The sequence below is a fragment of the Musa acuminata genome, chromosome BXJ3-6 (genome assembly GCF_036884655.1).
Source record: "Musa acuminata AAA Group cultivar baxijiao chromosome BXJ3-6, Cavendish_Baxijiao_AAA, whole genome shotgun sequence".
Taxonomy (NCBI): Eukaryota; Viridiplantae; Streptophyta; class Magnoliopsida; order Zingiberales; family Musaceae; genus Musa; species Musa acuminata.
The window spans coordinates 31972807-31987950 of NC_088354.1; the positions used below are offsets into that span (position 1 = coordinate 31972807).

The 15144-nt window shown below is 38.3% G+C and overlaps 2 protein-coding genes across 2 annotated transcripts; one reads left to right on the forward strand and one right to left on the reverse strand.

Moving 5' to 3' along the window:
* Positions 1-659: 659 nt before the first annotated feature.
* On the reverse strand, positions 660-5078 carry LOC103988990 (probable receptor-like serine/threonine-protein kinase At4g34500). The gene is made up of 7 exons (XM_009407692.3): positions 4427-5078; positions 3138-3242; positions 2903-3025; positions 2377-2547; positions 2036-2165; positions 1755-1964; positions 660-886 (listed from the first exon to the last, which is right to left on the reverse strand). Exons 1-7 carry the CDS (start codon positions 4930-4932, stop codon positions 797-799), a joined length of 1335 nt encoding a protein of 444 aa, XP_009405967.2. The 5' UTR covers positions 4933-5078; the 3' UTR covers positions 660-796.
* A 3348-nt stretch (positions 5079-8426) lies between these two features.
* Positions 8427-14412, forward strand: LOC103988991 (BTB/POZ domain-containing protein At1g63850). The gene is made up of 2 exons (XM_009407693.3): positions 8427-9627; positions 13840-14412. The coding sequence occupies exons 1-2, from the start codon at positions 8512-8514 to the stop codon at positions 14116-14118; spliced, it is 1395 nt and encodes a 464-aa protein (XP_009405968.2). The 5' UTR covers positions 8427-8511; the 3' UTR covers positions 14119-14412.
* Positions 14413-15144: the final 732 nt, after the last annotated feature.

Sequence of the window (15144 nt, forward strand, 5' to 3'; positions counted from 1 at the left end):
TTGATTCATCAGGTCCGTTTTCTAAAAAAATTCTAAAACCATTGTTTTGGATCTATTAAGTATGTTTTGAACCAAAAAATTGATTTTGATTCTATAAAATAATTGTTTGATACATATCCCATATGTTAAAGACTCAACATATATATATATATATATATATATATATATATTTATTTATTTATTTATTTATTGTTGTATGTTTTCATTGGCAAAAGTAATACTTTATTTTGGCTTGCACTGCTGTGTATTTCTTTTTGGAATGATTTTAACCCCTTTTCCTTTATAAGAGGATATATATATATATATATATATATATATATCGATCGCTATTAGTTGAAAGTGATTCAACAATCCTCAAAGTATTGTAGACTACTAACAGGGATCCATCTTGGACCATTGAAAGTATATTTGTGGACATCATAAACCTTATGATACAGCAACAGATGACTCTAATAAAAATCTTACACATTTTATGTTCCACAGAATCCACAATCCATCAAAATGCTTGCTTCGAGCCATCTGACGATCACAGGAGAGAGATGCTGTGTTAATCTTAATCGTCCATAGCAGAGTGAATAATACGTGAGATGGTGTAGAGCAGCAATGTTACTCCAGTAACAGAAAATTCGGCTCAAGGGGCCCATGCATTCTTGCATCTAAGTCGTAAGAGTTTAGTTTTCCGTAAAAATTAAATAAATATGCACAATCAAGAAGCACCATCAGTGAAAAATTATGTTCCAGACAGAACTATTAACAAAACCACTAGCATATTACAGAACTATTCCTTTCGGTGTTGTCACCACATCGACCTTTCAGAATTAGCAGGGGGAGCCAACTTGGCTGACATGGATGAACTCAGAGTTCCTTCTCTGGCTGATCGAAGTTCCTGCAAAAGTTCATGTAAGTTGCAAGTCAGACATGCAACCCCATCCATGAGGGCTCAAGATCAGTAGTTCACAACCGAAAAATTATCTTGAATTGTTAGGAACATGAAAAAGACAGTCATTTGATAAACGGTCTCAGCTACTGTAACTTAAATAGTTTGGCATATTTGAAAACAAAAATGCAACAAAATCTTTATTTGGTTTGTAGGTCATCAAATACAATCTTTAGGATCCATAGTTATGAAATGAAACATCATAATATGCTAAAGTCAGCAATCTTAAATGAAAGGTATGTCTGTTCCTTCTCAAGGTCAAAATTGCTGAAACTGATGAGACTAAAGCAGTAAAATGTTTCAGTCAAAACTTCTAATGCCTGTACTGCCACCTCAGTTCATTTAGAATTTTGAAAAGAATCTAAATTATATGATGAAACTTCAGTGTGCCAGGAGTGTTTATGCAGACAGTTGTCAAGTCTACTATTTTTTTTAATTGAAGTAGTAGGTAGCACAAGGTTTCTGCATGAATGTAGTCGACCAAAGTACTTTATGATTACAACATAGTTTTGATTGTATATATAATTCAATAAGTAGTGCAAATTTCTTACCACCTATTATACCTTGGAAGCAAGAACTACCTTCATCTTTATATATAAAATAATCTCAAAGAGTCCTCGAGTATAGGCACATGATAAATTGTTGGTGAATACTCAAACAAGTAGTAAACAGTATATATGCCTTTGTAAAACTAGATGAGGCTTAGAATATTGCTTTGATATTTGATCTACAAAGTAACAGTATATATGCAGTTGAACTAGAAGTTTATCTCTCTGGCTTAGATGATCAACAAAAGACTTTGAGATGTAAAACTTACCATGCGAAAGGGGAACTCATCTCCTTCCAGCATGTGCACAATTTGACCCATCTTAGGCCGTTTTTGAGCATCCATATCTATACAACGAAGGCAGACTAGCAATACCCTCTTCAACGCTCTCGGTGAAGGCTTAACCTCAATTAATGGATCTACCACTTCCTCTTCACGCTTGCTTTGTACAGTTCGTTTAAACCATTCAACCATGTTTACCTGCGAAAAGTTCAACCACTTTTAAGAGGGTACACACATGAGGCAATTTGAAATTTTCCACCTAAACTCACCTCTCCAACTGGCCTGCTGTAATCTACCGGACTTCTTCCAGATATTATTTCCATTAACAGAACACCAAAGCTATACACATCATTGCTCTCATTAAGCAAACCAGTGCATGCATATTCAGGAGCCACATACCTGTGCAAACATTGAAGGACAAAAAAACAGTGAAAGGCTGTAAATCATAAGGACAAGATATTCTTCCAAAGAAATGCATATGCTCAAAATATTCATATATTGATGAGCTTTAACCGAGACATGCAGTTAGTTTTATGTAGAAGCAGCATCTTGATGCCTAGAAATGACAGAGAAGCATGCCAATTTGAAGAGTGAAATGGATAAAGCATACCCAAATGTTCCCATTACACGAGTTGTTACAAAGCTTGAACCAGATCCCAAGACCTTAGCCAGTCCAAAGTCTGACACTTTAGGATTCCATTGCTTGTCTAGAAGAATGTTGCTGGACTTGATGTCTCGGTGCACAACTTTAGGTTCCAAACCTTCATGCAAGTATGCTATACTGCAAACAAATAACCATTTTAAGAGGAAAACAAAAAGTCTTCAATTTCTGAAAGAGGATTCACTAAAAACAACAAAACATCATGAACTTGAAAAGCATCATAATTTCTTTAATGTTGCATCACAGAAATGAATACTTCAGATCTAAACCTTCTTCAAAGAGCATGAGAATTGCAATCACTTTTTAATTCAATATTAATTAACATAAATATATCTACTGGGCCAACATTTGCAAGCAGAATGAACCATAAAAATAAAAGTGCACCAAGAACCAGCAATCGTACAGGAACTGCTATAAAATTGTTGTTTCTATCCTGATTTTCTTTGAGAATTAACATGGGAACGGGAGTACTAACCCTTTTGCTGTTCCAATAGCAATTTTCATTCTTATATCCCATGTCAATGGACTAACAGGACCAACATCACCATGTAACCACTGCTCCAGGGTTCCATTGTCAATATATTCGTATACAATCATCCTGAATGAAAATAGGAAATGCAATACAGCTAAAAGGACCAGAAAGGATGATGGGTTGTGTTAATCCAAATGAATGATGGTAATAATAAAGTGCACTGGAGAGATTTGTTAACCTTTTAACACCTTCAGCGCAGTATCCAATAAGTCCTACAAGGTTCTTATGCCTTACTTTTCCAATGGCTTCAACCTCCACCTTGAACTCCTTCTCCGCTTGACCCCTGCAGCATTCCAATATCATGAATCAACAAGAGTAATACATGGAGACACTTTTTTTTCTCTTTGGCTTGCAATTTTCTAGCAAAAAAAATCAGTTGATCATAGGTTCACTCAGATTAGGAATGATATTTTAAATAGTGTAATCTATTTGTCAAAACATGATGCATAACCAAAAGAAGTTCAAAAAAAGACAGCTGAATTAACTGCCTTTTACTTTTGTCTCTTCTTTATGTGAGTACACTTCTTTTAAGAAGCTGATTTTTCAGGTGTTTAAAGCATTGCCCTCTTTTATTGCTCCTCTCGATTAAGGCTCGACAGACCCCTCTTAGAAAATAGTAGTAGCAAAAAAGGTTCATAAATTACCGTAAAACAAGAAGAAAAAGAAAGTAGGGAAGCAAAACAAGAAAACCCAGAAGCTGGGTCTGAAATACCACCAAAAGTACTAGACTAGCATAAACAATTATATCTAAATGTTGTTGCCAAATTTTGGTAGATTTCAAACAGAAAAATGAAAAAAAAAAATCATCTATTGAGTTGGTCATAAAAGTAAAACACATAATCTATTTTCTAAGACATTGTAATAAAAGTTATGATCGCCAAAAAAAAGCAAAGCGCAAGTTTGCTTAGACAAGGTTTATCAACAATCAAACGAAGTAACATCATCAGCTGACTTCAACTAAGGAACTACAATTCTGAACCAGCTTTGAGCCTTACAAAATTTATCATCACTGAGTAAATCTTTCTCAGTGCCCTCCATATAACTACTACCAGTGAAGCCAGAATCAAAAGTAGATCAGCCCCCAAATACATAATGGAACAATAAATAATAAGAAATAGTTCATTATAAGCAGCTGTACCATTCATCATTAAAACAAATCTATTTCAGATTTATTTGATGAAAAGATTACTTTTCATACCTAATTGCCTGATGATAGAGAAAGCACAACTAACTCAAGATAATTGTACTTCCAAAAGCAATACATTTACAGATCCAGAACACTGATACTCCAAAGGGCAAACAAGACAAATGAGGCTCTAATCGACAGCTAAACCAGATCAAGGCCGCTAATTTCAACTTTTGACATCAGTCATGTTGTGTCGATTCTGTATCCGAATCATATCAACATTCCTACTCGCAATCTTATATGCAGAAGATCGAGAGGGTAGAGCAAGAAAAGAGACTCACTTATTGTCGAGGAGATTCTTGACGGCGGCCACCGAGAAATCCGGAAAGACGCCGCGGTAGACGATCCCATAACCCCCCTCCCCGATCACGTTCCCGGGGCTGAACCCGGCCGTCGCCGCCTCCAGCTCTGCTAGCGTGTACCACCGCCCCCACCCAATGTTTTCCTTTTTCTCCGGCTTCTCCTTTTCCGTCGACGACGACGATGACGAACACGACGCCTCCGACGGCTTCTCGGCCTTCGCCACCGCCGCATTTTTCATCTCCTTGATCCCCTTGTCGTGCTCACTAGGTGCGGCGGTGGGAATCTCGGCGATCTCCTTGGTGGAGGTGGGGATCAGCGCCGGGGACCGGCGCTTCATCCGGGCGCGGGAGCGACGGAGGAGGAAGAGGAGCAGCGCAACGAGGAGGGCGGCGGCGGAGATGAATAGGAGCGCGTAGACGGGGAGGCCGAGCACCGGCGTTCTCCCGGCGAGGAATCCGCCAGAGGGGATGGTTGCGGCTCCCATCTCCGGCGGATGGCAACGTTATCACCTTCTCTTCTCCTCCTCCGTTGTTACCTCCTCTTCTTCTTCTGCTCGTCCTTCGTCTCGTTGTTGTTGTGGAGCGTGAGAAGTATCCGTTAGAGAGAGGAGAGGTTGAGAGGTGGTTGTTATATTTGGAGCGTAGCGTAGAGGAGAGGAGGGCGTGAGAGTATTTAAGGAAGGGTGGCAGTAATAGTAATGAAGCAATGTCTGTTGCAGGGAAAGCGACGGGAGTGATGTTATATGGGGTTGGGTCGGGTTGGGTTTGTTGCTGTCTTGCCGACGAAGCGTGGCGAGCGAGCTACACCTTTTATTTTCACGATCACCTCCAATTACCCCATCGACTATCCAACACTCGTTCAAGTGAGCCCCAGACACATCCGATCACAAGGCAGGTGGCCATGCGGGTGAGTCAAAAATCATTATTCATCTTCTTGTTGTCATGATCATTCAAAGGAAGAGGGTCGCGTGCTTTGTAGAATTACGAGAATGTCTGACCTCGAAGACCGAAAGCCTGTTCGGCCAAAAAGTTTACGATGAGACCCGCGGGATTACCTGCTCTGTGACTGGGAGCACCGGCGACCCCACAGGTTCCGTCTGCCACCCGGTTTTATACGATAAGGCAGGTACGACTCGAGTAAGAACTAATGGAGTAGAAATGTTTAACTCGTTTATTAAAGAGGGCGGAGGTTGCAGTTGAGACAGATCTGTTTACTTTACCCAAAACGAATTTACAGAAATATCCTTCAAGGTGTGTGACTGTCGGTCGTGCTGTTCGCATACGGTGATGCTAGGTGAGAATAAGACGATCGCTTTTACTTCTGTCCATAACTGAGACAATGTAATAATCATATAGGAGTAGATATAAAATTCATTAACAGGTTCTCTCGAATTTTGAATTCCGATGATACAGTTATTAGCAATCTTTCCAATCATATAAATAATAATATAGGCAATAAATTCATTGCTATTTTGTTGCTTTCTTACATAATAATATAATATAATGGCCCACCTGGAACTAAATAGAGCCAATTTATTGATGCCATGACTTTAGAAGCAGCAAACAGCGACGAGTTACCATATCCGATGTTTACGCGAAGTACCACTGTAGGGGTACTTATGTAATTTAACAGTATCCACCGCAGCGGGATGCGCTTTTACTTTCGTGCTTCGGAGAGCCCATCCGCAGCGGTGTGAAAAGTCGCGTCGGCCGATCGCGTCACGTGATCTGAGCGCGAGGCCTCAAATATTCCGATAACCCGTTATTTATCAATCCGAACCCGATTACATCGCGTCGGTGCGGCACCACCACAGCCGAGAGGCGCCACGACGCATCCTATTGTGTGCATGCATGGTCGACACTGTTATCTCCGACGTCGCGAGGTGAGTCACGATGCGTGGCGTTCTCGTGAATTTTACGACACAAGACTGATGTTAATACGTGTATATTAACTTGGGGAGATGAATTAAAGATCTTGTGCGTGGTTTTCTTCGTAAGCAATACGGATAGTATTCATGAAAAAGAAAAGACATGACAGAAGATCTATGTACTATTAAATGGTGCTATGAAGGCCAGCGCTTCCGTATGTGAGCATTCGAGGAGAAAGCTGTTGCAATAATGTTCTCGATACTTTAGGACGCTATTTCCATGTGTCCGTGTGTGAGGGAGGATATTAACATGTATGTGTGTGTATGACTTGTACCGATGCATAGAGTGCAGCGGCTATATGGCTTAGATTGGGCTTGTTTTGAAATGGATATAATAAATTAGGACAAGTGAAAAAATATATTCTCGTTTTATACTTTTAGTGGCTACATATATCCTTCTAAATACATGATTTTTATTATTTTATATTTATTCTTCAAAATTGAAATTTAGCTTATAAATTTGACTGCCAACATAATTCATTAAAAATACTAGAGTTAATTATTTATAGGTTAATTCTTGATTTTTTTTGAATTTTTATCGAGAAGTGCTCCTTATTTTCGAAAGACCTTACTATTTAGAATTTCGTTCTTATTATTCACAATCTTTTATTATTTATAATATCTTAAAAAATAATAAAATAATATTTTATTATTCATAATCTCTTTAATTTTATTTTTATCCTTTTTTTTTCCCTTCACCGTAGCTTTCACCTGTGTACTTTATTGGATAATTTGCAAAGGCTTCAAACATGATATTTTTTGAATTGATACGATTGACTATGATGATAACGTCTCCTAAAATATTACAAAATGTATATAATTCGAAAAATATTAAATTATTATATAAAATATTAAAAATTATTTCTTACCTCCATTTCGATCTTTAGTTTATCTTATTTCATCATTTTTTAAATTATTTTATGTTACCTTTGACGATTAACAGATGAAAGAAAAGAAGAAGAAGAAAAAAACGAACAAAAAAATAAATTGTAGGTAAGGAGTGAAAATATTTTATTAAAATTAAGTTATAAATGGAGAATATATATGTCTATATATAAATGGATAACTTAGGAATATTCAAAGTTTTTAAGAGGTTGTAACTAATACAGAGAACACACTTTTATTTTCATTTTTTATGAATCTTCCATAGGGTGAATCGATATAAATTATAGTCTTTTTAGTAATACTAAAAAAATACTATAATATAGTGCTATAGTGTTTTTATAAATTTTATAAAAAATATTATGTTCATAATATTTTTACACTGTATTATAATATTTCTAATAATTATAGAAAAAAGTATAATACAGTGAATTTTAGCAATATTAGGAAAATACTTTAACATAGTATAAAAATGTTTTTTTACTACGTTACAATATTTTTATGATATTACTGAAAATAATATAACATAATGCAAAAACATTCTAACTCGATTAATTCATCCTATTAATTCACAGGCAAAATAGAAAAGAGGAAAAAAAATAACGGGAGGTATTGTAGGTACTAGAATAAAAGGCACTGTTTAAAAATTTTAGAAATAAAGAGTGTTTTTCCAAAAAAAAAAGTCTAAAAATGGGAATTCGCCCAATTATTTTTTGGGTCATTTAGAGCTTAGTGATAGCAGATATATTTTCTCAACGATTCATTTACGTTAAATTAAATATCTATAAAAATCAAATTAAAATAGATTGTCCAATTAGAAAAGCCCGGTTGCAAAGCATGTCCATCCACAAAGCATCATCCTTTAATAGGACATGGACAAGTAATTAGGGTCACGTGAACGACTGCCCACGAAGATATTATCCATATCGGACCAACAATTGATGGACCCAACCTTATCCACCTGTTCCCCTCGCCACTCCCACCCGCCTTAATCCGCCTCTCATCTATCCCCACGTGTCCCTGCCCCCACACAGATATTCTGCGGGAATTAGGCCGTGGGCATGCGGCGTCGCCTCTCATCGTTGCGCTCTAAGATTCGTTCATCGACACTTGGCGTTTCCTGATGAGCTCCTCGCGAAACTATTGCCGCGACGAGGTGCTGTAACTAACGGATTCCTGAAGGACATCAGAACCGGTGATTTCTATATCCCTCTCTGCCCGCCGTCGCCGTTATGGCCGTGCGGAAACGTGGCTATGTCATCGTGGAAACGGAAGCGCGTCGGGAGCAGCGGCGGCCATCTTCCCTCCCCCGACGGAACCCTAACGGAGGTTCTCCCCTCCGCCGCCTCCGGCGGTGGCTTCGACGACCCCGGCGCCGCTGACGTTCTTCTCCGCCTCGAGCTCGACGACCCCGATCCCCTCTCCATCGACCTCCACCTCTGCTCCGCCGCGCTCCGCCGATCCCGATACTTCGCCGCCCTCCTCTCCGATCGATGGCAGCGCCCCGGCCGCGGCCCCTGCCCTGGCCTTGGAGGTGCGATCAGTCACCGCCTCACCCTCAAGGTCGTCGCGTGCCCTGGAAGCCCCCGCGGCCCTTTCGACGCCCATGTCGCCGTCCTCCGGCTCCTTCACACCCTCGACTTCTCCGGCGCTATCGGCTCGGTGTCCGACGCTCTGGAGATGATCCCGGTGGCTTCGGAGCTCCTCTTCGACGATTGCATCCGGGCCTGCGTGCGATTCCTCGAGGCCGTGCCGTGGACCGAAGAGGAGGAGGATGGGGTCCTTAATTTGATCCCTTTTCTTCGCCGAGAAGAGTCCCAAGACCTCCTTGCGAGGGTTTTGCCTGTGATGGTGGAAAAAGGGGATGGAAAGAGCGTGCCAGAGGAAATGCTACATGGATTGATTGATTCAGCAACTCGTAGTCATCCGAATGTGGCGACCATCAAGGCCTTCGTTGCAAAGCTACTGAGAGATTACCCTTCTCGGGATTCAGTGAGGAGAGTTTTGGATCAAGCCTTTTTGACGAGTATGGAGACGGTGAAGGATTACCTTGGGAAGTATGCCAGCCCGGACTTTAGAGTTGCTGGTGACAATGATGAAAGAGAGGCGATGCAGAGGTTGAATCTGCATGCTGCCGTGGTAAATGCAAAGCACCTGCATTGGCTGGTGGAGAGGATGATTGAGTTGAGAGTGGCCGACACTGCAGTTGCAGAGTGGAGTGAGCAGGCTGCACTGGCAGCAGACTTGCAGAAGACTTTCAGGGATGATGCATGGAAGAATATAGCTCCTGGACTGCTGTCGCTGGTCATAAAGTCCACATTCCGAGTGGCCAAAGCAGTTGTTTCTGGGACTACTGTGGCTCCGCGACAGGTTTTCCCCTTGATCTATTCATGAATTTATCCTTCTCTTTTTGTTATGAATAATGTTATGATAAGTGATTGTAAACCAAATGTGACCAGGGCAAGGATGCTCAAGAAAAGTTATAATAGTATCAATAATATGTTCAGCCAGAAATCAATGAAATTAGCATGACTTATATAAGTTTGATTTAAATGAAGTAAAAAGTTCACATAGACCTTGAAAAGAAAGTGATCACAGCCAGCTGCATCCAAATTAAGGGGATAATTTCCCTCTATTTATGCATATTAATGAAAAATAAGGATAAGATTTGGTGATGACTTAGCAGGATGAAACATTAAACATAGTAGGACCGTTGTTACTGTTGTCCTTGAACACTTTATGTAACTTAAAGAGAGTTAGTTTTCTTTAGTATAGGGATGGTCTTGCTAAACGTGCAACATAAAAGATAAATCTGTACTCATGTATCTATTAATAAAGAGGATTTTTCATGATGAAAGTCTCTATGGAAGGCAGGATGATTTAATCACATTCCTAGTTTATTATGTCTCGTAAGGAAAGTGATACTAAAATGTAAAACACTTATGAGCCTTCTTGTCTTAGATTTTTCACTTTGTGAATCTGTTTTGATAGTGGAAGTCTTGATTTGTAATGGTGGTGCTTGGAAGTTTTAGAAGTTCTCATTTCAATTCTGATAGAGAATTACTGAGTGCGTAATGTGTTATAGTGTATGTTTATTAATAATAGGAGGTGTAGTGAATCTAATTTTTGCATTACTTTTTTGTTGATATTTGCCTAAAAATTACATAATGCAGTAGTCATTAAGGATTTGGAAAATATGTTCTATTAACACGTACAAATGGCAAGTGTGACAGGACTTGCCTTGCTTATGTGCATAAGATCATGATAGTATACAGTAGTATGAACTTATCAGAGGAGCTGTAAGATTCTTGTCTTATACTTAAAAAGTCGTTACATCAATCCTTGTACTTTCAGAATATTACAACATCTAAGAAAAATATATAAGTAAATGGTCTAAGAGTTCTGTATTTGTGCGTGTGTTTTCTTGGGTGTGTGTCTGTGAATGCAACAAGTAATTGACTTGCTGAGGAAATAAATTCAAATTATTACATAAACTTGGCTATCAATTTGATAATATGATTGCCTCAAAGCACAATGTACATGATTAGCTAGGTTTTCTTGAATATCTAAGTGAACTTCTCTTTGGTCTGCAAAAGGAGACTAGGCTGGGGGTGATCATATTATATAAGCTCAAAGTACAAAAATTTAAACAACTACTTGGTAGAAGACTTTGTTTGATGATTTTTTTTCCGTTTTTACTAAATCTCATGCATTAATTTTTTCTGGTTGATTTTATGCTGGATGATTGGACAGTGACTAGATGATTGTGTATATTAGCTTTAGGTTGTTACAATGGTTATGTTGACCACTCATGGGTTGTGGCAAGCTTCTTAGTGAAGGGGGGTAAAATGTAATTTATTCTCCATTTGTTTAGTAGATAATTCCAGTTTTGATCATCGTAATACCAAGGTAATTGTCCTTATTAATGATTGGTGGGCATTGTAGTTTCTCATGGAATGGGGCCATTATGGTATGAACCATATCTTTGTCATTTCGTTATTTGTCAGATACAGTTTTCTTTGTATAATAGAGTGAAACAGAGGCTATCATTTGCTTCGTTTATAGCATTTATAAATATTAATTCATTAATTGCAATTTTCATACAATAAACTACTCATATTTTCCCCATTTCTTGTAGAGATGAGTGATGTGAGCTATTCTGTGTTGTATTATGTCATTTAAAATAATCTTAAGGACAAGTGACTGTGTTTTACTTTATATTGACAATATAAATCTTATTTCCTAACTGACTCAAATGCTACTTTGCGAACACTTTTTACTTCATGCTTGTCAAAATCAGGGTAACTGGGGAATTTTGGAGTGATTAGATAGCAGATTGTTCTTAAGACCATCTCAAGTTGAAGAATGTCTTGTAATTCACATTTAATCCAATTAATGCTATAGCAACAGAGAACTCCAAAAAAAGTTGTTGTGAATCTCTTCCAATGGAAGCTTACCACCCGCTCACGTGGCTCACTGTTCATATCTTATTTTTCTTGAGTGAGGATTTTTCTGGAATCCTATGATATCATTAAATGTCATTTTTCTCTTTTCTGACATTTCTGGAGCCACCATGCATATATACTCTCTATGTCAAACATCTAAATCATATGAAATATAGCAAGTATTCACCAGCTTCTTGCATTAATGAAGACAGCTGTCATTCCCTTGATCATTTATTTTTTCATAGAAACTAAGAAAAGCAATGCCAAGGCCAAGACCAATTATGACCAAACCTCCACAAATTTTCCAACTCCCTTGTGCTTGTTGGTGCCTGTGACGGCCTCTGTTAATGAACTTTGGCTTAACACCACCAAAATGTGTTTAGGATATGGTCTCCAAATTATTCAATTGATACTTGTAATTAGGCATGCCATGGCATAATTGATTTGGGGATTAGGCATAACGTGGTCTCACTCTAGTGGGCCTCACCTGTAGTAGTAGTGCCTATTCCTCTGTCTTCTCGATTGCAAAGTACTTCTTTTGTATATAAACTTCATATGCCTTAAGTCTAATTTTGTAATACTAAGTGTGTTCATGGGCTGAAGTAATGATTGCAAACTTATACACTAAACTATCTTTGAAAAACTAAATGATATAAGATTAATACAATTGTGTCAATTAATGCTGTGTTATATTAATTTGTTTGTTAACTACCTGAATTGAGTCGTGAAGTACATAACTATTTTGATTTGCACCAAGCATAAGTTTTTGCACTTTGCTGAATCATGTATAAGATTGATGTTACAATGTGGCTAAACTTGAACCAACCCCATCAGGCCCCACCTTGACCAACCATAGAGAAGGATTTTTGGGTTGACTTCTTTTTTAAAAATTAGTTATTTATTTTCGTTCATATTTTAGTTGCTATTTTAGATTGATTTCATAGTCATATTTCGAGTTGTATTTTTTTCTTTCAAGTCACATTTTGGTTACAGGTAGGATGGTGGGTTTTCAAGCCGTTATGATTTATACTTGATGAAATTTGGATGCACCTTTAGCTAGGATTTGTGGGATTCCAAAAATTATAAATTAAAAAAAGGATCTTCCCATTTATATATTTATCATATTGCAAAACTCTAAGGCTTTTGGAAGACACCTTATTTCATTGAACAAAATTGTCATTAGTTAGTAACTAATTTTCTCTTTTTCTCATCTTTGGGAGGCTAATTCTCATTGTTGAGTTGGATACTTTAGTAGAAGGTCATATCCTAGCAAGTCGTATCAGAGTGAGACATCTACCATGACAAACTTTTCCAATATTTTAACATCTATGACATTGTTGGAGTACTACATGACTACTCAGGCAATTCTATTCCTTGTTGATGCCACTAACAACTATGAAACCTATGTTATGGATTCTTTTTATGTAATCCACTTACAGTGGAAGTTAATTGATCCCTGAATTTATATGGTACTGTCCTACAACATCATTGGGCTTTTTTTTTTTTTTTTTCAAATACTCCTCTCAACGATAATGCCCTTGGGTAAACTTTTGGGCTTCCCATGTACGACAACATACAAGATTATTATTTTTCGGCATCATGTTGTTATGATAGTGTATCTAGCTATGCAGTGTGTTGTTCCCTCGTCTCGGTCAAAGTCGAATTTGTCACAACAATTTCTGTCTCAAAACAACACTTATGGAAGTTCGCCGTTGGCTATTCTGTATGATGATCAAGAACTCATCCAAGAACTCAGTTCATATGATCGCATTAATGGATGATCTACTGTAATTGCAGGAAAGTGCTTTATCGCTTCACTCGTTTAGCTATTTTAATTGTTTTTAACCAGGATCTTGGGTCAAATACTGTTGTTCAAATATTACCACATGCATTAATTAAATACTTTTACATATTCTTCAGATATCTCCCAACAATTATGTCAAGCTTGCATATCTTTATGCAACTTGACTTAGATTTTACTAGGTGTTACTATCATTGAGATGTAATTCAACATGGAAAGGTAGGCCTTGTTGCTCCAATTGTCTATTCTTACCATCTGCTAAGATATGGCTATCAGAGAACTGATGTATGGACCCTACACCTGGAGTTATTAATTTTGAGCATCACATTATCTCAGGTGAGGATGAAGCTTGTGAGAGGCTGGCTACCAGTGCTGAATGTTTGCCGGGACATTGTTTCTCCAATGCCTACAGGTCAAAAATCGGTGATCCAGGAACTGGAAGAAACATTCTTAAGCATAATCTCCACGCTGCCAATGTCGGATTCTCAAGAACTGCTGCAGCAGTGCCTAAGTTTCTCCACTCGTAATATTGATGATTGCCCACACTTGATCTTGGGATTCAAAACTTGGTTTCGGCGGGCAAACAGGCCTCCATATGATGGTGTGCGTCCTTGAAACAATAACTACTAGTTATTACAAGATCTGTTGTTTATATTGTATCATCCAAACCGCCTCCTCCAATTAAAATTTCTCTGTTATATGTTTGTATATGATCCTCCCTTATCAGACGGTAGATTTGTGTATAGTTTTTTCTGTTGACTGGCTGTGTAAAATATATCACAGACCTGAGGGTGATGCATTTAGAACTAATGGAATGGCTTAAAGTTGAAAAGGTAGAGAGAGACAAACAACTGATTGTATTCCAATCTGATGCAAACAATTTTAGGATTTTATTTTTCTTTTTCTACATCCCCGTTCCTTGTGGCTTAATACATAACTATAATCTCATTTGTTATTAGTGCTTAGTTGCATCAGCATTATATAATGTGTCAGGTTCAGATTGTTGCTTGTCTTCAATTTTCTTTTATCAGACATGCATACATACTATAAATTATGATAATGATTTTATTGTGTGTTTCGGATTGAGCAATGGAACTAAACATGGAAAATGGAGAGACGAACAATCAACAAATGTATAAATAAATTACTGTAGAATATACTCCCATCTTGGCCAATCTGTATTTTTTTGTTCTCATGTCAATAACATTTCAGTACAACAAATCAAACAGTAGGAGAATGAACACACACAACCCGCCATCCGCGAGACAAACTATGAACTGATCCTTCGTATTTACTCTACCAACCTTGAACAGGCCACCTTCTGGTAGGGTCCGGCAACCATGAAGACCAGCTCTTCTTCTTCTTCTTCTTCTTCTTCTCTTTCTTCTTGGTTTTCCCTTTGTTGGTGTCCCGTGGCACTTCACCAGCCTTTCTAAGGAAGAAATGAGCCAAAAGCCACCGAGCTTCAGACGCGCGCTGCTGCCGTGGCCGCTCATCCGGTGATCTGGTCGAATGCGACAGCCGCTTGTACTTCGTTATCGCCGCCGAATGCTCGGCGACGGCCGACTCCAGAATCAGCCGGCAACTCTGCGATCTTCCCACAATTCTAGCTAATAAAGAGTGACTTCTATGCCACCTGAA